Source organism: Papio anubis, chromosome 1 (assembly GCF_008728515.1).
Source record: "Papio anubis isolate 15944 chromosome 1, Panubis1.0, whole genome shotgun sequence".
In the NCBI taxonomy this organism is placed as follows: Eukaryota; Metazoa; Chordata; class Mammalia; order Primates; family Cercopithecidae; genus Papio; species Papio anubis.
The window spans coordinates 42,815,548-42,837,786 of NC_044976.1; the positions used below are offsets into that span (position 1 = coordinate 42,815,548).

Below are 22,239 nucleotides of genomic sequence, written 5' to 3' on the forward strand. Positions count from 1 at the left end.
CCTGGGGATGGGGCCAGAAGCCTTGGTTTTAACTGCCCTCCAGGTGACTCTGATGCTTGCTGAAGTTTGAAGTTTGAGAACCGCTGGTCCAGACTACAGCAGTGTTTCTCAGACTTCAAATGACCTGAGGAATGTGTCAGATTGCAGATTCTATCTCAGCTCTGGAGTAGGGCCTGCCTGACATTCTGCATTTCTAACAAGCTCCCAGGTGATAAGGATGCTGCTGGTTCTCAGACCACAATTTAAAGAGCAAAGGTGTAGTCTAGAACATCTATGTGACTAACTCCTTATCGCTGAGGTACTGACCAAGTGAGAATCAGAGCCCAAGGCTCTCAGCTCCCCTCGCAGAGCGAACCCTTACTTGGCCACTTTAAGCACCCGAGTCAAGCCCTCTAAGTCTGCTAACCATCCCTAGCTCTTACTGCCGACATTTCATCCACCTTGCTGCCAAGAGCTAGGGCAGAAAAACAGGCCTGTCACATCCAAGAACTTCATAGAGTAGACTGGCACATCTCTGTCAGGAAGCGAGCAAAAAGTCTTCTTGTCATGGCAGTGCCTGCCTCCTTTCGGAATACTGTCAAGACCAGGGCATCAGCTACCCTCAGAGTGCTCAGCACACTACTGTCTCAGCCCTGCAGAAAAAAACCTTCCTCTGTCCAGATGGAAGCAGGACTGGATACCTCTCCTATGAGAAGACCACTCATTACATACACAAGCCAGGAGCTTATCTGGTCTATCTAACTGCCTCTGGTCCTGAGAAAGGCCTCTCCAACCCTGGCCACAAATTTGGAGCTGCATTACAGAATTCCTGTATATCCTAAGGCACCTGCTTGGGGACTCCTTGCTATCCTCACCAGCCACCACATTCAACACCATACACCATGAATTTCCTTTCAGGTCTGCCCCCGACATTGTTTCTCCAGTCACATTACCTTTCCAGTGAAAGTAGACCTGATCAAAATGCCATGTTTCATCTCATTCATCAGCCCTGCCCACCATCTGCAACTACCAATCCCGTTCAGTTGATCAGTTGGCCTTTAAAATGCTACTAGTGCTGTGAACAATGCAGACACGGTTCCTGCATTTCCAGACAATGCAATCTCAAATCTTGGCTCTGTTTTGTCACACTTTTAGAGAGCAAGATTCCAAGCTTTCTAGCCAGTTATTATTCTATCTACCTAACCATCACTACCTACCTCCTGTAGGCCAATGGCCAAACAATGCATCAAATAGGTCCTAGAGGAATAACTACCCACATTACCGCTAAGGAACTCAACTACAACAGCGCTGCCTGTTATGTTCTCCCTGATACGGATCTTCTACTCAGAGTACCCCATTTACAACAACTATAGATTCCATGCGCCACTCCTTAAGAAACCTCAGTACCACTGACTCCTCAGTAGCCCACTAGTATCCAAAAGAGTTATGAGCTACATAAGAACATGGTTCTCAAGCTTGTATCCTTCCCAGCACACCTAAAGGTTACAACATGTAACTTCTCCCCATTTTCACCATCGCCAACCAACTAACAACCTAGTCCAACCCACTAGCATCTCTCTCAAGTACTGCATCTGTACCAGTCTCCCAACATACATTTTTAACCTCTTGGAACAACTTCCTTTCAATTCCCATAAACTTTGGTTTACAACATCTATTTCTGTTTCTTCTTTTCCACTCAGTAACACATTCAAATTTCCTTTTCAGGCTCCCCAACTGTACCCCCATTGTAGAGTATGAACACTCCTTTACTTTCAGCAACATCGGCATCTCCAAATAAGTGCCTCTGCCAGCACCGAACCCTCAGATTAGCCCTTGGCTGGAATGGCCTTCCAGGACTAGATACTGACCACAGCACAACAGAAGTAGAGCCACTTGTGTATCAGATCTGTTTTGCCGCCCACTGACCTTCCAGATCTCCTTACTGGCCAACTACATGCAGGGACAGGACTAAAACAGCAGCCTATCCCAAGGCACCTCTACATCCAAATAAAAGCTGCCCTGATGTTTGTCTCTCCCTCCAGATTTCTCCTTTCTGATTTACCTCCTTTCTGACTCTCCCAACACCTGACAGGGTTTTGTCCATGGCAGCAGCATCAATACATATAAACGCCTTTCTGCCTGTGCCAGCCTGTTCACCCTTCTGCTGCAGACCTGCCAGCCTTTGATGGGGGGGGGAGCTGGTGTCAACGTGGGTACACTCTTGTTTCAGGCTTTCAGGTTATGGCCCGATTTTCACAGCTAGAGCTCAAAATTCATCACATAAATGTAAGGCTGTGGGGGTTTTTTAAGTATTGTGAACACCCAGGATAAGAGGATAAAAAATAATCATCCCAATGGCATCTTAATCAAAATGATGCAAGATCCTTTTTCCCAGTGAGACACAGAGATGGAGAAAGGGTCTCCTGATATCAGTTTCCTCATGTCAAACAATGGAGATCAGTCTACAAAAGAAACGTAATCAAGAGGGGAGAGGAAAAGCAGGGCAGGAAGGAGGTAGGGAGAAGTGAAGCCTATGGACTTAACCTAAACACTCTTAGATTTCACTTCCCCCACTGCCCCCACTTTCCGACCTGCTGGCTTGCTTTTTATGGCTATACCTGTTGCCAATGCTCAGAGGAAGCTCAGCCTCCACCCCCATGCCCTCCAGTCCCTTCTGCTCCCACTAATCTCCACATTACCCAGACCTTTCTGCCTCTTCATCAGTCACTCCTTCCACACTAATCTCAATGTTAGTCAGTCAGATGTTTATCTTTTTGAAGGGTCTAAACCTCCCTGGTCTATTGAAGGTGGGTCCTAGCAGATCCAGATCCAAATTCCCAGTATTTTTTTTTTTTTAAGCAGGTGGAAGGTGAAGGGGAGGCGTCATGTCATGTCATTCCCCAGCCTCTGACTCTTCCTGGAGACCTAGCAGCCCACCCAAATGCTATGCTGAGGTATCAGCCTCCTGAAAATGCCTCAGAGCCTTAGTCTCCCTGAAAATACCTCAGAGCCTTAGCTCACACCATATCCACTTTCACCCACACCCTTTTACCCACATTTTATTGGGTAAGATGCTCTTAAGCCTCTTCTAGCTTTTGTACTTTCACTTATAGCATCCCAATAAGACCTTCTAGCTCAAATGTGAGAAACAGCATAAAACTGACATATATAATCCAACTAACTGAACAGTGAAATACTTGCCAGGTTCCAAGTCTTTATTCTCCTTCTACCTCATTTGCAACATTTCCACAAACAAGCCTGCAATCAAGGTCAGTTTTTCCAGACTTAGGCCATTGCATTCTGGCTTACTATGTGAACCCCTTCTTCTTTTCCTGCTATAATAGTTCTGAACGGCCTCAGGCCCACTTGGCCCTCTCTGGTCTCCTGAATTTCTTACAACATGAAAACTCTGCAGCCCTCCCGCACACTGTGAGCAGGGCTGATCATTCCCATCCTTTGTGCCCCACTGTACCCAGCACTTACCCATGTCATGGTAGTTCTCATACGGCCTAATGGTTGTCACACAAATGTCTGCCCTCCTTGACTATGAGCTCCTTGAGGGGAGGGACCATTTCCTGTCTTTATACCCCCAGCATCTAACACAGAGCTTGAAGTTACTATCCAAAGAGTAAAAAGAAGCCTTTTCATTGCCTCTAAGGTGGTTATAATGAGGTCTTCCCCATTCCTTTGCTGACTTAGCTGGTTTTGTCATGTCCAACAAAAACTTTAAAAGGCAGCTCAGTGTCACTGTTATTTTACAGTCCCTGATTTCATTCACCATTTATCAATGGCCCTATTCTTTAGAGCTCTTCCCCACCACCAACCTTAGCCCAGTGTCTAAAAAATCTGCATTCCAACAGCTGTCTCAGCCCTGGGGAGGCCACCAGGATAATAAGAGGCTGGGGGGATGTTTCCTGATTTGCACTAAATTATGTGGTGATTTTGTTACCAGTGACTCAGTGTTCCCCAAGGAAAGTTCCTGGTCCCACCCCCAGGCAACTCCACAGCCTACTACACACCATGGCAGCTTAAAGGTATAAGCCCTGGGGAAGGTGGAGAAGCAGTCTGAATAGAGCAAATAAACCGCTTCGATCCTGCCTCTGCTATGCCAAACACACAAGGCAGCACCACCATGCATCAGTGCTCCATTCCCTGAGATGTATATTTTACTTCTACGTTGCTATGTCTGCTCCAAATACAGACAGGCCCTTCGTGAAGTCGCAATATGGCCAAGACTCGGACACAGCAAACGCTTGTTCCCATTCCGGGAGTACTAGTGAGGAGCCACAGTGGGAGCCAGGGGGAGGCCCAACCTTATGAGGGACCACCAGGAAACAGCAGCCTGTGGAGGAAGACGGCTTTGGAAGGAGGAGGGGCAAGTACCACATTTATGGAGGCAGTGACAAAAAAGACAAAGGGGCCTAGTGGGCTGTCCCATTCCCACCATCACTGGCCATCAATAGAGGAATTCATTTATAGTGACCCTGAAAGAAGAGATGTGTTAAAGTAGAGATATAACTAAAAAGAAAGGCAATAATTGCACTGATGGGCAGGGGAAAAATTATTCCAGGAGTCAGGAGCCTGTGCAAGAACACTTAAGGCTCACACAGTCGTCATAACTCAGCCCCCTCAAGCATTTTGTGCTCTGCTTATGGTGTTAACTTTAATGTCTTAACATATAACACCATCCACACTAACACAAAATACTACACACGCCAGATGAGGCTGAGTTATAGTTGCTGTGGGAAGCATAACTTTGAATTTCCTGATTTTGGTGCATTTAATCTCAACCATAATGTTACATTAATGTCGGTATTGCATTTCATTTCCCAGTTTAGAAGAATAGCGTCAGTGCCTTCGCCTGTCTGTACAGAAAAAAGTGCGTGCTGACTGGGGCCACAGACAGAGGGACCGCAATCCAAGGATTAGGCTCTCCAGGAAAAAGACCTGGGCCCCATCCCTCCTGACTGGAGGAGTTACAACAAGGACAAGCAAATGGGAAGGGAAGGGTGGGTTCTTTCTCCAGGGAATTGCTTTTCTGTTCACTTAGTCACGGCGGGAACCAAGAACAGAGAGAAGGAAAGAAGCTAAGCATGGAGCAAAGAGCAATGTGTGGGGCAGGGCGGGGAGGCAGTACGTGGGGTTAAGAGGATTTCTGCCTTTCAGCCTCGAACGAAGGAGAAAGAAATCAATATAGTTCGCTTTGTAGGGATCTTAACCAATTTCCGTAAAGTTTTCCAAAATGTCTCTTTCACAAAAGACTAGTAACGATGTGGCAACTCTAGGTCACACTGAAACCCTCCGCATCTCTTCTATATCAGCCCTCTCTGTCACCATCAACCCTCCCCACCTACCCTTCAAAAATAACAGCATCTGGACAATTTTCTGGAAACGAGAAACTCCTTTACTCATAGTTCTAACTCAAAATGCAGATGGACTCTCTTCAAGGTTTCCGTAAAAGGGAAAAAAATGCCCCTGTGGACAAAGACCAAACACTAGAAACCTCAACCCCAGAGGTCATTTTTCTCCAAAGGTATGGGCACTTGAATACAGATGAGAAGGCAAACAGTCAGTGGGGCTGCTGCAGAGCAGAGACAAAAAGACTACCCAGGAGCCTGACGGATGGCCAGAGCACTCGGGGAGGAAAGCAGGTAGCCGCCAGGATGGCAGCTTCTCGGATGGGGAGAGCTGGGCTGCACCCTCCCTCCCTGGTCATCCAGACAGCTAAGGTTACCTCCTCCTCCCAACGTGCTGTGGCCTATACCTCATTTTCCTCACTTACATTTGCTTTGGTCTCTTCTGAACACTGAGGTGGTGAGCGAACTTGCCCCAAGGTTAAAGATACACAATTAAAGATCCCACCAAAGCTTTCAGGCTGCTCTCTGGGCCTCAGGGTCACAACAACCATCATTCGGTGCACATCCACACCAAAATGAGCAACATGAACTCCTGCTAGCGAGGACAAAGGAGGCACAATTCTCCTAAACCAGATACAAATCTGCCTCTATGTCAGGAAACAATTCCTAAAACAAGAAAGGAGCCGCATTCCTGAAATGTAGACCCTCTAAAACATTTTAAGCCATCTCAATTAACATTTAAGTGAAAAAAACGTTTTCAAATGAAAACCAGTCTCCTATTCAACCAATACCTATCATGTTAATCTGAATCAAAACATGTAACACAAATAAAATGAGTGCAAAAACCAGAACACCAAAGCCTATGACTGGCAAGCCAAACACTCCAGTTTCACCTAGCTGAACAAAGTACAAAAGTAAACAGCAAAACTGATGACAAATGGAAAATACCATGTTTTACCATGTTTATAACCAATACTGTTACTCACCCAACTACAACAGGGCTTACACCTGTTAGTTTTTCACAATGGCATTCCTTTAGGATAGTCCCAATAAGCTGACTCAGCTAACTTAGGGACTTCTGGAAATCAAAGATAGATAAAAGAGTCCCACATTAAGCCTCCAAATAGGCCATGGCCTAAAACTGTTTCTGCCTCCTATATACTCAAGGGGTGTGACACACTCTCATAAAAACAGAAGTGTAAATGCAGAGTCTTGAGTACTGAAAGTTCCTACTGGCTGTGGTGGCTCACACCTGTAATCACAGCACTTTAGAAGGCCGAGGTGGAAGTATCACTTGAATTCAGGAGTTTGAAACCAGCCTGGGCAACACAGTGAGACCCCATCATTATAAAAAATAAATAAACAGAAAATTAGCCAGGCATGATGGGGTATACCCATAGTCCCAGCTACTTGGTAGGCTAAGATGGGAGGATTGCTTGAGCCCAGGAGGTTGAGGCTGAAGGTTGAGGCTGCACTGAGCTGTGATCACACCACTGCACTCCAGCCTGAGCAACGGAGCAAGACTCTGTCTCAAAAAAAAAATAAAAATAAAAAAAATAGAAAAGGGAGCTGGTCAGGAGAGGAGCCTGGATGGTTCTCATTCATGAGCCCAGCCCTACTCCCAGGAGGCATGCAGACCTTACTCATACAGAATCAGGCCGGGGGCGGTGGCTCACGCCTGTAATCCCAGCACTTTGGGAGGCCGAGGTGGGGAGTTCGAGACCAGCCTGACCAACATGGAGAAACCCCGTCTCCACTAAAAATACAAAATTAGCTGGGCATGGTGGCGTATGCCTATAATCCCGGCTACTCGGGAAGCTGAGGCAGGAGAATTGCTTGAGGCAGAGGTTGCAGTGAGCCGAGATGGCGCCATGGCACTCTAGCAGTGGACAACAAGAGCGAAACTCCATCTCAAAAAAAAAAAGAATCAAAGAATCTCTGTCAAATGGACAGCCATCAGCCATTTTGAGAGAGCACTAAGGAAGGCTGATCTAAGGTGTATACCTTATTCTGGTCCTTTTGCTGTCTCTTCTGGCAGTTCATTCTCATCCCAAATCTCAACCTTTCCTGCTTCCATTTAAACTTCTTTCTTTTGTGTCCCTATTAAAATCAAGAGCAAGTTGTTATCATACTCCTTGGAATAACTACTCCTCAAATGATGAATTTATTCAGTCTGGACAAGAAATCAGTCACCAAAACTATATTCAATTTATTTTCTAAGTTCTATTTTTGTGCCTCTAATGATTTTTGGTCTAATTCCTGAGCTTTTCCAATTTCTCCACTTCCCTTGTTGACCAGAAGACCTAAACAGCACAGAGACTCTAATAAGAACCTGACCTATGTTGACCTCAATGGAAGGATGCTATTCTATCTAGGACTGACAACTTCTCCAATCCATCTTCCTGGCTTTCGCTGAATCCCATCAGGATCCTGCTACCTGCAAACCTTAAAAAAGTTCTCCCATAAAAAGGGAGATTTTAAATTGCTATAACAGGTTTCAACCTGCCGTCCCTTTCCTGAAGGTGGTCTTTCCTGAAGGTGGTCTGATGGGTAGTCCAACACAGATGTCTGGCCCCAAACTCACCTTCCCAACTGTTGATCACAGCATTGTAGAGGTTTAATGAAGTCAAGACGCATTACATTTATCACTTGCCCTAGACCCACTCAAATCCATCACTATGTCACAGCAAGAAGTTAGATTGATCTGACAGGATTTGCTCTTCTTCACAAACCCATGTAAGTTATTACTCAGTGCCCCACGCTCTTCTAGCTGTTTGCTGATTGATTATCTGACGATCAGGTCAAGTATCTTCTCTGGAATCACAGTAAACTAACGGGTCTATAATTTCCAAGATCATTCGTATTCTCCTTTTAAAGATAAGCAAGACAGAAAATGCTTCTTCCCGAGTTCTCTAAAGCAACAGCTAATGCTTTGCTGATAATGAACCAGGGCAGCCAATTCCTTAAGTGCCCTTGGAATCACATCATCAGGGTTCATTGATTCTGGAGATAATCTTTAATCAGGCCCAGATCCTGGTAAACAATGTGAAGCCCTAACTCAGCCTGGGTCTGGAAGGTCTTGGTGCCTAAGTCTGGGAAGGAAGTTGGTGACACAAGCTGTTTAAATCTGTACTGCATGATGTCTTCAGCATTGTGATAAATAAATAAATAAGTAAAAATAAAGCCCTTGAAAGAGAGATGAAAGGAGACATTGACAGACCAAACTGAGACATGATTCAGGCTTCACCTTCAGGAATATTGGCAGGACCCTCTGCAGGACAAGAAAACAGAGCTACATAATTATCTGAGCTTATAATCTAACCGATAAGGTAAGAAAATACACATATATAAGCATATGCCAGAAAGCAGTAAATGCCATAACAGAGGTGCCAAGCGATTATGAGGGATCAGAAGAGGGATGAATCCTATGTGACAGAGATGTGTTAGATTTTAGTCTCATGTCCCACTAGGGCTTACCCAGTGACTGAAGTAGAAGAAATAATATGACATATTAAGATTTGGATCCCTGATTCCCAATGTGGGAGAATCTACAAAACCAAAATTCCCAACGTACCACCCAGCTGCCCCCCCACCACACCAGAGAAACTCCAGTAGCTTGGGGAGGCAGGGAAGAAGACTCTACAGTACAGGCAGGAGCAAGAGGCAGAGAAAGTAAGCGTGGCTTGAGTAGCTCCCAAGCTGCACTCCCTTTCACCCAAAGGACCTTCCTTTAGGATATTCTCCTTATCCAGCTCCTGTGTTCCCAGCCCTCAACAGAACTCACTCCAATGCCCCAAAGGCAGACCAATGCATTAAGGGAGTATAGAAAAGAGGAGAGGAGAAAGGGAAAACTAAAGAGGTTGTCATATCTGCTTTATGTAAAATAATCTACCATTCTATCCCTTCCTGAAAAAACCAACCATGACAAATGAACCCAGTTTATCTTTGAATGGACCACACTCCTCCCTACCTTCCAAGTGCCCAATGCTGAGGTCCCCTTCTCTCCCTCCTCCTTACGACTGAAAGTTGTTCCCAGAGCAATATGTCTATGCATCCCCAAATCACAGTCTATAACCTAACCCTGTAGAGAAGAGTTACAGTCCTAGAGCCAGGCATATTCAATGCACCAACACTACAATGAACTGCTACATCAGCCCCCAATCATTCCTCAAAGCAAACACCACATACTTCAGTATCACCTGCAGCTAATCCAAGCCTCCTAGTAGCATTAACTTAAAAGCTAAAAGGTCTTTGAACACAGCTGGTGGCTAATGAAAAAAAGCAAGGAAAGAAATTGTCCTTTCCAACAGAACAACAATGGTACTTACTCAGGTTATCTAATGCTGCATAACAAATCATCCCAAAACTTGGGGCTTAAAACGTCAATAATCATTTGTTATCCCTCACAGTTCCTGTGAGTCAGGAATTTGACAATGGCTCAGCTGGCTGGTCTGGCTCAAAGTCTCTCCTAAGGTTGAAGTCACATGTCCACTGGGGCTGCAGTCATCTGAAGGCCTGACCGGGGCTGGTAGATTCACTTCTAAGAGAGCTCATTCTCATGACTGGCAAGTTGGGCACTGGATTTTGGCTAAGAGCCTCAGTTCCTACATACATGTGCCTCTCCACAGGGCTGCTTGAGTGTCCTGGCAGCATGACAGCTGGCTTCCCCCAGAGCAAGTGGTCCAAAAGAGCAAAGTGGACTGCAATACTTTTTATAACTTACCCTCAGAAGTCATACATTATCTCTTCCACTATATTCTATTAGCTCTACAGGGATATCTTTGATTCAGTGCAGGAGGGGAACTACCAAGGGTGTGAATAGCAGGAGTTAAGGATCACTGAGGTCATCTTGGAGGCTAGCTACTATAGTATTCCTTAAAGGAACAAGTGGCAGTAGCAGGAGAATGGAGGAAAGAAGAGAACAGAGAAAGGAAGGACGGGAGAGAAGGAAGTATGTTGATTCCCAAAAGCTGAGACCAGAGAAAAACAATGTACCCAGTTCTCTCCAGAGACTTCTCAGGTCTACCTTACACTAGCATACCTGAAACAAGTCCTGCTTCCTAGACAGGAACTCTAAATGAGTAGCTAAAAGACAGGAAGGCATGAGAAAGCTCCTTTCGGTCCCAGAAAGCAAAACTATCCTCCCTCCCTCCTTGCCCACCCCACCTTTTCTAAAGCAATGATGGAACAGTTACCTGAGGATGAATCTGTGGCTTGTCGCACGTGGCCTCAAAGTCCAGCACTAAAAAGTAGTGATACCTCTGGGGAGGGAAGGACACCATTGCCGCCATGGATGCGCCAAAGCCGTGGGCCGCCAGCTTTCTGGTGGATATGGAGCAGAACTCCGGAACACCACAGGGAGAAAACAAGTGGGAGCCCAGCACTTTTCTTGCTCTTGAAAGTAAATACGAAGAAAATCGAGCTGCTCCAGTCTGTAAAGGTGCTAGCATTGAACATCCAGAAGCATCTAAAACTTAGGGGAGGAAAGTTTAAAAAAAAAAGAAAGAAAAAAAAGAAAAAAAAAAAAAGAACAGAGAGCCTGGGTTACTCCCTCCCACTGTGGCCCTGTTCCATCTAGTCTTCAGGAATATCCACGCAACATGGGCCACTCCCCAGTGTTTCTGGGCCCCTTTTCTAAATCATAGTATTCGTTACCGAAGTTCAAGACCCTAATAGCAGCACCTGCAGCATTATTACAGCTCTGAGTCTCCCAGATCATTCTCAAAACAACATGCAACACGGGCCTTCATCTTTAAATGGAGCTCTAAAGTTCAAAAGAGAGAAAAGAGAAAAATTGTGCAGTCACTTCTCAGGTGGCAACAGTTAACATTAAAGCTATGGGCCCAAAGTAACATGAGGTGACCCTGTTGTACAATCAGTCCTGGAAGCTAAGTAGACTCAGACAAGCAGCAGAAAATGTCCAAGGCTCTTTTCTCAGCTCCACTAGGAGCCATTTGCCCCTGGCTTTCCAGTCTGTATCTTGATGTCTCCACATACCCTCCTCCCCTCTCCCAAGGTGAAGGCAAACAAAGCAAATCACAGGGGAGTTTGCTCCCAGCATTCTGGTGATCCCCCAGCCCCCACACTTGTAAGTGGCACCCGGGGGGAATGAACAGTGCCTGGAGAGCACAGCTGGCAACAGCCTTAGGCCTTCTCATTTGCTGCCTTAGACTCAGTCTCTACTAGAGGCCCTGAATGACTGCGGGACTTTTTAAATAGGGAAGAAAAAGAAAACCCAGATGTGGCAGTAATAGGAGCACGGCTAAAAGTCTAGTAAAGTTTTCTGAGTTACATGTGCAAAAAAAAAAAAGAATCACTTTTCCTTTAAGTTTTCCCCTTAAATTTGCAGAATGCCTGCTCCTCAGAGGCCTAACCAAATATAAAAATCAAAGCCTAAGTTTTACTCATGAATAACTCAAACTTCCTTAAAAAGAAAGAAGGAACAAAGCAGAAATGTTGTCTTTCTCCCTTTAATACCCAACATTCAAACTTCTCTCAACTTTAATCCTCAAATAAGAAATCTCACTGTACAATACAGTAATGGCCATAGTTTGTGCTTTCTGAAGCCCCATTCCAACACAGCCAAAGGCTTGCCTCTGATGGCTGCAAGTGGGTACCTGGCTCCCTTCACACAGGGTAGAGGGGATAGCACCCTGTGAAGTCCAGCACATACTCAAAGGCAATTTGGTCACTACCTGAACAGAAGCAGATAATGCCAAGTATGGCTGTCTTCCCATCTCTCTCCTGACTCACTGAATGAGCTACAGTAACTTGCCTATATATTTACTAGGATATACGCTAGCATAGCTCCTCGATTTCCCTATCCCTATAATGAGATTTCAGGGGGATTCAGTGGAGCTAAGACCAAAAAATATTTTAAGTTCTTTGTGGATCCTGCACAAGCACAGCCCTTGTTTTCACCATTGCTTTATAGCCTCACCAAAAATACAGCCAAAACTCAGCCCCAGTAGACAAATGCCAGCTTGAGTTTCACTATGGAGTTTCCTGGAAAGGCAAGAGGGCCAATATCCTTTTGAAAGCCAGAATCTTCTCATCACCTATTCCTGAACCGTACTGGAAGCCTTGATGAGATAGGAGATACCGGTCTGCTCAAATTACCCATTCTAGTTTGGATTCAAAGTGCCTCAAGGACTTGGACTCTTCTCTAACCCGATAAAAAAGTGTAAAGACTTCCAAAAGTCTTAATATTCCACAATGTGCATAGAATATGCATTGTATGTACAGTCAGTCAGATCCTATCTACCAAATACTACAAGCAATTAAGCATGATGAGCAAGGAGGGCTTCCAAGTTTGAATCCTGGCTTTACCACTTACTACCCATGGCACCTTGGGCATGCTGTGTTCTTCAATTCCTCATCTGTAAAATGACAATAACTATAGCACCTACTCCTTAAGTGAGAATACCATGAGACAACACATGCAAAGCACTAAGAGCAGTATCTGGCATATAAGGGCTTAATATATATTAGCCTAATGTTATTACTACTATCCTATTGGGCTATGCCTAACTGGCCAAGCCTGGATCCCCCAGATTCTGGGCCTACAAATCCAATTAATTCATAAGCCAGCCTCAGAGAGTAGTATCGATGTCTTCTGCAACCCTAAAATGCTCTAGACCTCTGACAGAGCATACTATACATACCCTATTCTGATGGCCAGTGGTTCTCTTGCCTGCAGGCCTTGCTTTTTCACCTGATTTCATCTACATCAAAAAGCTTCTTTTGGTCAAGCACAGTGACTGACACCTGTAATCCCAGCACTGTGGGAGACTGAGGCAGGGTATCGCTTGAGCCCAGGAGTTTGAAATCAGCCTGGGAAACACAGTGAGACCCCATCTCTACAAAAAAGAAATTAAAAATTAGCCAGGTGGGATGGTGAATGCCTGTAGTCCCAGCTACTTGGCAGGCTGAAGTAGGAGGATCGCTTGAGCCCAGGAGGTTGAGGCTGCAGTGAGCTGTGATGACGCCACTGCACTCCAGTCTGGGTGACAGAGCAAGACCACACCTCAAAAACAAAACAAAACAAAAAAGCTTCTCTTGTAGGAAGTCTTGAGAGTAGACATTAGGAGGTCAGGCCTCCACATATCAGCAGTTACTGGATTCCACACTTCCCTTACTTCTAACAACCAAGTTCAGTTCAAGTCAAGAAACAGAGGGTAGCTCTTCCTCTTCCCTTCCTGAAAAACTCAATCCTAAAGCCATTAGGTGCAGCAGAAGAGGGCAGATATCTGTAACAGGTGGAGTAGGGTGAGCCAGAGAGGACTGGGGGACACTGTCAGAGCCCAGGCAGGGTGAGGAAGACATCCTTGCAGAGGTGGGAAGGTGTGGTACAGCATGTCAGAACCAAGGGGGTGTGGAGAGCATCCATGTGGGCTGGCAGTCTGATGTCGGGTGACATAGGCAGGGTAAAAGAGGCACTCATGAGGGGTAAAGGGCAGTGGCAGTAACAGGAGATTAGCTACCTACAGAGGAACTGATCAAGGAAGTGCATATATTAAGGATAATGGGACCCGAGTTTCTCACTGTTACAGAAAGGACTTAAAATATGGAAAGGGAGAAAATCTGTGGTGTTGGATTGGAATTGGCAGGAAGAATGTGAACTCATGGTTTTTGATTAGATGTATATCAGATAGACAGATGGATACACACACACAAATATACATACATATGCATATATATTTCTGTTTAACGAAGAGCCAGGCAGCAGTAACAATGGCAATGAGCACACCTAGCACTCCATTGCCTTCTAGTTTTTTTTTAAGATAGGGTCTTGCTCTGTTGTCCAGGCTGCAGTGCAGTTGCACAATCACAGCTCACTGCAGCCTCGAACTCCCAGGCTCAGGCAATCTTCCCACCTCAGCCTCCCAAGTAGCTTGCACCACAGGCACATGCCACCACATCCAGCTAATACTTTTATTTTTTTGTAGAGATGAGAGTCTCACTATGTTGCCCAGGCTGGTCTCAAACTCCTGGGCTCAAGTGTTCTTCCCACCTTGGCATCCCAAAGTGCTGGGATTACAGGCATGAGCCACAGCACCCAGCCCCAGTTGCCTTCTAAATACCATTCTCCACTAAAAGAAACAGAGGTCCTTGAAGAAATGGCTGATTCCAGGGATGCAGCAAGAGAAATACAAGATAAGCCCATAACATCTTATACCACAAAGCAAGGAAACACCCAAAGAATGATGGGAACATACCAAAAGGATACAGAAGCCACCTACTGGCCAAGAAACAATGATTGTAATGGATTATAATGCACTGAATAGAAAACCATGAGTCCATAAAGATATAAATCAATAAATTAAACTTTGATGTGAGATATTTACATAGTTTCAAAGTATCTCCCCAAGAAATACTTATTAATTACAACGAGGAGTAATTTTATGATGGAGAAGCCTGGCAGACATCACCTTAATCAAGTGATCAAAGCGAACATTATCAATAATGGGATAAATCAAAATCATGTAACGAAAAGAACAAAGCATCATTTCTGATACATTCCTGAAGATACACAACCTAAATCTAATCATGAGAAAATGTCATACAAACCCTAATTGAGAGACAATCTAAACAATAACCAACCTATAATCTTCAAAAGTATCAAGGTCATGAATGCCAAGGAACGTTTACTGAGGAAAGTCTAAAGGAGACTAAAGAGACTTGATAACCAAATGCAACCCACAATTCTGAACTGGATCATTTTGCTGCAAAGAACATTCCTAGGACAACTGGCAAAACATTAATGGGGTCCGAGGATTATATAGAGGTTTTGTATCAATGTTAATTTCCTGATTTTGATGGTTGTATTGTGACTAGGTAGGAAAATGTCCTTGTTTATAGGAAATGCACACCAAGTATTCAGGGTGATGGGGTATTAGGTCGGCAATTTAACCCTCAAATGGTTCAGGGAAAAAATTCCTTCTACTGTACTTACAACTTTTAAGTAAATTTGGGCTGTTTCAAATTGTTTTTCAAAATTGCTTTTTAAAATCAGCTGGGTGGGGTGGGGTGGCTCACACCTGTAATCCCAGCAGTCTGGGAGGTCAAGGCAGGCAGATTGCTTGAGGTCAGGAGTTCAAGACCAGCCTGGGCAACATGGCAAAACCCCATCTCTCCTAAAATTACAAAAATTAGCCAGGCATGGTAGCACACGCCTGTAATCCAGCTACTCAGGAGGCTGAGGCAGGAGAATCGCTTGAACTCAGGAGGCAGAGTTTGCAGTGAGCTGAGATCACATCACTACACTCCAGTCTGGGTGACAGAGACTCTGTCTCAATAAATAAATTAATTAAATTGTTTTTTTTTAATCCATGTGCAATGTAGTTAAAATTTTTAAATTAAAAATATCACACAGACAGTATTTGAAGGGAGAGATCTCCCTGTAATGCCCACAGAAGGTAGGCTGCATGTTCTCTCTGGCAGAGAGGCTCAAAGCATCTCTCAGCCCAAATAGTATCTCTATCCAGCCGACCTTCCATTAGAAGAGCACCCACTCAATGCCCACCTCACTGGCACTCCTGCTACCATAGAGCCTTCTCAGGAAACACCCCTGCTCCCTGCAGCAGCATCCCACCTGCCCTCGCACCCTCTGGTGTCTTAGGGATTTCTCCTTCCTATTGATGTCTTTATGTTTTAGTCACAAATTTGCAGGCTATAAGTCTATAGCTTATAAAATCAACTGGGACTTTTAGTATCTAACTGAGGACCAAAACTCAAAAGAAAGTTTATGATTCTGCCTATTTCTGCAAACTATCTTTCATCAGAGACTAAGATTTATACACATTTATTCTCAGACATCCTTTTCCCTCTCCTAGCAAATTAAAGGTATTAAGTAGCCCATGGCAAGGAGGAAAATGAATGATTCTCTCCTCAATATGAAGGGCCCAGGTCCCCAGTGGGGACAGGGGAGGGGTAAATGGGACTGCCACGGGGCCAGCACAATTTGGAGAAACAGGCCTGCGCCAGAGCCCCTGGAGGATGGTCTCTGTGCAGAGTATTTACACAACAGACACCAATGGCTCCTCTGCAGCCATTACGGTCTATCAGGTAAATAACACATGTGCCAAAACACACATTTAATGAGGGAAATAATATGCCTTTATAAAAAGACTCAATCTGTATTTACCTGAGAGACCAAAGAAGCACCAAATCACCAGATTAGAGGAACCACAGAGGAGTCGTTCTGGTGTCTTGGGTAAATAGACATTTTATAGCCTCCATTACTGGAGGGGTGAGTGGAGGGGGTCGACCTTTAACATCCACACACACAGGCCAAGGGAGTCCTCAGGATGGGAAAACAAGAGGAGCCCATTGTGAAACACGTGGTCTACTCCCACTCCCACCTCCCCAGCCATGTGTACTTGGGATTTCTGGGAGGGTGTATGTTTATACCATCCCTGGATTTAATTCATTCCATTAGAAGCCAGACTAAGAGGCAGGGATACATTTGAGTAACTCCAAGTTACCAGCAACAGGTTCTGAGTCCAGCTGACTGGAAGTACCTAGGAATACAACAATCACAGCTTCCTCAGTTCTCAGTCCTGGTGTAAGCCCCCGACCCAATCTGACCTGCAGTATCACAAGTGCTCAGGCACCTGAGTCACAGAAACAACAATAAAAAACACAGTAATACCTGTCTGGAACTCACTTAGTCACAGGCTTTGTCTCAAGCAGCTAAAAATAGCCTGGGAAAAATACAAATAAACTGCATGCCTTCAAAAGTCATAATCTTCCATCTAATGAATATATCCTTACTGCCAGAGCACTCTCTGTGTAAAAAACAAACCGTCAGAGGTGAAAGAAAACCTAAGAGGCAACACAGTCCAACCAGCCAGGATAAATGAGATTAGAAAGAGAAAAGGACTGCCCAAGCTTCACATTGCAAGAAATAGTAAGAATAGAACCTAGGCTCTCGACTCCAAGGCCAGGATCTCAGGCTGGGATCCAACACAAGGAAAAGGCCTCACTAGTCATTTCCCAAGCTGTGCAGTCTCATAGAAGACGCCAGGAGCCTGAGGACTCTGTCTAGTTTGCTGAAGGCTAGAGGTTGAAGACAAAACAACGCTTGACACGCTCTGGAACCTCCACGTGGTCCCAAAGCAGAAAGGAAGCAGGAACTCTAAAACTGGGTCCTCACCTCAACAAAACAGTCTCCTCTTCTCTACATCCAGTCCCTGCCTTGGCCTGTAGCTACAGCTGCTTCTGCTCCAAGGCATGGCTAGGGAGAGCTCCCCCAACTCAGAAGCAGCTGCTAATAATCCCAAACTACCAGCAGAGCTAAAATCACTAAAGGCCTTCAAGAACACCAAATTCTGATGGCAGCATCACAGGTCACAGCAGGCTTGCTCTCCCCTTCAACTGGTCTGTTTCAGAGGCTCCAAGAAACACATAAAAAGAGGCAATTGTTTGTGATTTGCCTGTTGTTTGCTAAACCATCAGCCATGCCCAGTAGCTTGGGCAAACTCCTTTCAGCCGCCAAAGCTGGAAGACATCTTTTTGCAAAGTCCTGCAAGTCTGTTGCAACCCCATCACACATGAGAAGGGGCAAAGCCTTGCTTCCTAACACACCATAAATGGACTAGAGATGGATGGAGGGCAGGTATAGTAGCATCAACCTTTTAATCACCTCTCACACTTGTAGACAGCATCTGATCCCAGAAGAGAGGTACCTAGAACTGTTAAATACTTCCTGTACTCTCGGTCCCAAGACGGGGAACTGGTGTAAAAGCAAGGAGTTATATAATCTAGTGTTAAAACACTGGTAATAGACAAACCTAGGTTCAAATCCTGACTCTACTATAAATTATTTGTGATAATAGCTATAATAATAATACCTGTGTCTTTGGGTTTCAGTTTAACCATACAATGTACAAAAAGTGCTTTGCACAGTAGCAAGTGCTCAGTAAAAGGGAGCTGTTACTACCTGAGAAAGAGAAAAGGGAAACACCCTTTTCTGAAAATCTACTCAAGCCAGGCACTGTATTGATGATTTACATATTTTATCTCATTTAATCCTCCCAGTATCAAGCAGAATGGGTAACAGTATTCTCATATTACACATGAGGAAACTAAGGGATCGGAGTGCTCAGCTCTTTGGGGTCCTGTTCTCTACCACAACCCACATTTCCCCACATGATTGATTCCCCCCATCCAACAGAAAGCCAACGATGCATATCAACTGCAGTTTTTCTTTTGAGGCAAAGTGTAACTTTAACTAAAAGTAACTCAACCTTAAGCAATAATTAAGTCTATCTAAATCATCCTAACTTGTTTTCTTTTTTTTTTTATATTTTAAAAAGAAAAATTACAGGCCTGAGCACAAAAGCAGAATTAAAACAACGGCAGCACAAGGAACTCGAAGCCTCTTCTCAAACAAAATTCCAGAGGAACAAATCTTTCCATCTTACAGAGTGGAAAACTGGCAGGAGGCAGGGTTATAATCAATTCTTACTCAAGTACCCAAATGTAACGTTTCCTTTTACAAATCTGTGCTTTGGCAAACGCTGCTCCCTATTTTGGAATGCACTTCCATTTTTTGCCAGACAAATTATGACTGCTTCTACAAAATCCAGCTCAAATCTCCCCCCTTTTGGTGGCTTTCTCTGACACTCCATCATAAAGCTAATTGCTTAAGTATGATCCAGTGGCACAGTTTATTCCTACTTCATAACTTTTATCTCACTATGTTGTAAGGTATTAGGTATGTTTCTTCTACTACCAGTAATTTTTAAGGAGTTAAGGGAGAAGGATAGAAGACAGCAGTACAGGTATATGTGTGCATGTGCATGTAAAAAAAAAAAAAAAAAAAAAAGCATATTTGACATAATTCTTTGACTTATCAGACTAATGCATTTTAAAATTTCAAATAGCATTAAAGAAGAGCGTAAGATTGTTTTGTTTTGTGTGTGTGTGTGTGTTTTAATCTAAACTGTGTTACGTCTAAACACAGTTTTTAAAGCCTGAGAAACACTGAGCTAGATCCCTAAGCGTAAGGACCACATTTTATTCATTTCTGTATTCCCAGCACCCAGCACAGGACCAGGCACAAAGTAAGCAAGAGTAAATGTTTGCTAAATGAATTAATATGCCCACAGTCAAGATGCCAACTGCTCTGGAATTAGAACATGCTAATTAGAACAGAGCAGGGCCTAAGCACCAAACAAAGCTTCTTCTCTTCCTTTCTTTATCCTTCCTCCTAGCCCACCCCATTCTGTCCTCCCTAGTTAAAAAGAGCGAAAGAAAGAGCGAGAGAGAGAAAGAGCCAGAGAGACAGAGAGAGAGAGAGAGAGTGAGAGAATTGCCTTGGTGCCGGAATACCATTAAAAGGATTAATTTAGGGACCGGTGTTTGGACTGTCACATCCAATCACTACCCACAGATCTACAGCTTCCCAAATCAGGCTCATGCAAAGAGGAATCAATTGCAAGGACACAGAGGGTCTGAACAGGCATACTAATGGCCTCCTGAGGTGCCAGCGGCCAGCTCTGACACTCCCATAAATTATCCGCCTTTTGATTTTACCTGTAGCTGTGGGGCACAAGGCACAATTTTGAACACATCAAAGCAATCCCTAGTAACCCAAAGCTCCTCAAGGAATGCCCCCAAAGAGGAAAGGCTAAAAACAATGACCCAAAGGGAATCTGCTTCCCAACAGTTCTGGTTCTAGCAATCACTAATTAAAACCCAACAGAACCAAATGGATAACGTAGGACCCAAATCAAGCCTAGTAGATCTGGACAAGGCATGCATCAGATTGCAGTTCTGGAATGACTATGCACCTCTCACTCAAGGAAAGCAAAATCATAGCAATAAACTAACACACTTTCATCTGGATGGCAAATCTGCCCTAGCTTTGACAGTACCTCACAGCAGGACCTCAGGCAACTCATTTAACCTTTCTGGGCCTCAGTTTCTTCATACGGTATCAAGGACAAGAATGCTGACCACCTGACCCACTTCCCAGAGTGCTGGTGAAAAGTAATTTTAAAAAATTTGAGAGGCACTTTACAAAGATGTAAGGCCACAGGGTGGCAACACTAATAAATGACCCCAGACAGACAGGGAGGAATGCTGGTCACACTTTGGTGAATTTCTATCGGGAAGCTGCTCACTCAATTTGCTTTACTGATGGTGCTGGAACTAAGGTCCACACTGAAAAAAGTTCTGGGATTGCTTGGTGTTTTTTTTTTGTCTTGAGTCTCACTCTGTCACCCAGACTGGAGTGCAATAGCTCGATCTCGGCTCACTGCAACCTCCACCTCCCAGGTTCAAGCAATTCTCCTGCCTCAGCCTCCTGAATAGCTGGGTCTACAGATGTGTGTCACCATGCCTGGCTAATTTTTTGTATTTTTGTAGAGATGGGGTTTCACCATGTTGGCCAGGCTGGTCTCAAACTCCTGACCTCCTGACCTCAGGTGCAGGTGATCCACCCACCTCGACCTCCCAAAGTGTTGGGATTACAGGTGTGAGCCACCGCACCTGGCTAGTTCTGGGATTCTGAATGGAACACTCATTGTCTGAAAATTTTCCATTATGAAGAGCAGTGCCTTGCTTTAGTTGTCAATTCCTCCTGTCTGCTGGCTGCCACCATGAGCGGCTATGTTTTTATCGTATGTTCACAATGACAACTGTGAGGACACAAAAAATATGAAGTCAAAAGCCAAGTCACCCAAATACTGGCTGCTTTATAAAAACTTATTAATTATATAAAATTTTATTAGTGATAAAAGTTATCAAGACACTGTGCAAAGAGTTTTACAAACATTATTAAATCCTTCAGCCAACTCAATTGTATCATTATCTCCATTTTACAGATAGCAAAGTGAAGCTCAGAGAGGTAAGTCACTTGCCCAAGGTCAAGTAAACACTGCTACCAGAAACCTACACTGGGGTTGTAGGATGAAGACCTCCTACAAAGGGAATGTAGGAAGTAAGGGAAAGCACAGACAAGGGACTCTCAGCTCTAACCTATTCATCAGACGCTCACCAAATACAATACTTTATTTGGTCCCTTTCCTTGACATATACCTGAACTAGGAGACATCTCCAAAATATCTGGAAGAGGTCATCAGTCTTCTACAAGCCAGGAAAGGAGAGACCAAGTACGACATATATAGAATGAGGGCAATTTCCTGGAAAGCTTAGGAAAATGGGTCATCCTCTCTGTGTACAGTTCAAGAAGTTCAAATTAATTGACATTAAGTTATGAACCCTAAGACCGAGACCCTTTCAATGGCTCTGCTTATTCCATACTTCATTAAAATATAGTTTCCAAAGCATTTTTCCTTTTTTTTTTTTTTTGAGACAGAGTCTCGCTCTGTTGCCCAGGCTGGAGTATGGTGGCGCAATCTCAGCTCACTGCAACCTCCACCTCCCAGGTTCAAGTGATTCTCATGCCTCAGCCTCCCAAGTAGCTGGGATTACCAGCACATGCCACTACGGCCAGCTAATTTTTGTATTTTTGGTAGAAATAGGGTTTTGCCATGTTGGCCAGGCTGGTCTCAAACTCCTGGCCTCCAGTGATCCACCTACTTTGGCCTCCCAAAGTGCTGGGATTATGGGCATGAGCCACCGTGCTCAGCTCTTTCAATTCATTTTATACCAACTTTCCCTTTCTACATCTTTTCCAGTGTGTAAAATAGGAGCCAGTATCTCCAACAAATTCTTTGGTAGACATTCTATACATTCTAGTAGATGGGTAGGAAGTTAGTAAAGAGAACCGTTATACTCATATATGCAGATTCATTTATACTCATTTTTTTTATTTATAAGAAAAGCATATTTATAGATCAGTTTTTGTTGTTGTTTTGGTTTTTTTGTAGAGTTGCGTCTCAGTATGTTGACCAGGTTGGTCCTGATTTCCTGCCTCAAGCCTAGGTCTCCC

General features: G+C 44.3%; 1 protein-coding gene and 1 long non-coding RNA gene across 32 annotated transcripts in view; one reads left to right on the forward strand and one right to left on the reverse strand.

Moving 5' to 3' along the window:
* The window catches only part of LOC110743712, a 39,511-nt gene extending 20,516 nt beyond the window's left edge, over positions 1-18,995 (forward strand). For 10 of the 13 annotated variants that reach the window (XR_004184838.1, XR_004184844.1, XR_004184833.1 and 7 more), the window contains one exon: positions 18,656-18,995. This is a non-coding gene — a long non-coding RNA (uncharacterized LOC110743712). Of the gene's footprint in view, positions 1-1,704; positions 1,857-4,180; positions 4,244-4,812; positions 4,895-18,655 lie in introns of those variants that run through there. The other 3 variants (XR_004184841.1, XR_004184843.1, XR_004184840.1) reach the window with 3 other exon arrangements.
* Positions 1-22,239, reverse strand: part of ERI3 (ERI1 exoribonuclease family member 3) — a 135,902-nt gene that overhangs the window by 108,301 nt on the left and 5,362 nt on the right. For 11 of the 19 annotated variants that reach the window (XM_017960907.1, XM_021940768.1, XM_021940759.2 and 8 more), the window contains one exon: positions 10,532-10,809. The exons of 2 other annotated variants lie outside the window; for them this stretch is intronic. In XM_017960907.1, coding sequence (XP_017816396.1) covers positions 10,532-10,786 — 255 coding nt within the window. In that variant the 5' untranslated portion in view covers positions 10,787-10,809. Of the gene's footprint in view, positions 1-10,531; positions 10,810-10,991; positions 11,101-20,834; positions 20,984-22,239 lie in introns of all 19 variants that reach the window. 6 more of the 19 variants (XM_021940751.2, XM_021940745.1, XM_021940753.1 and 3 more) reach the window with 5 other exon arrangements.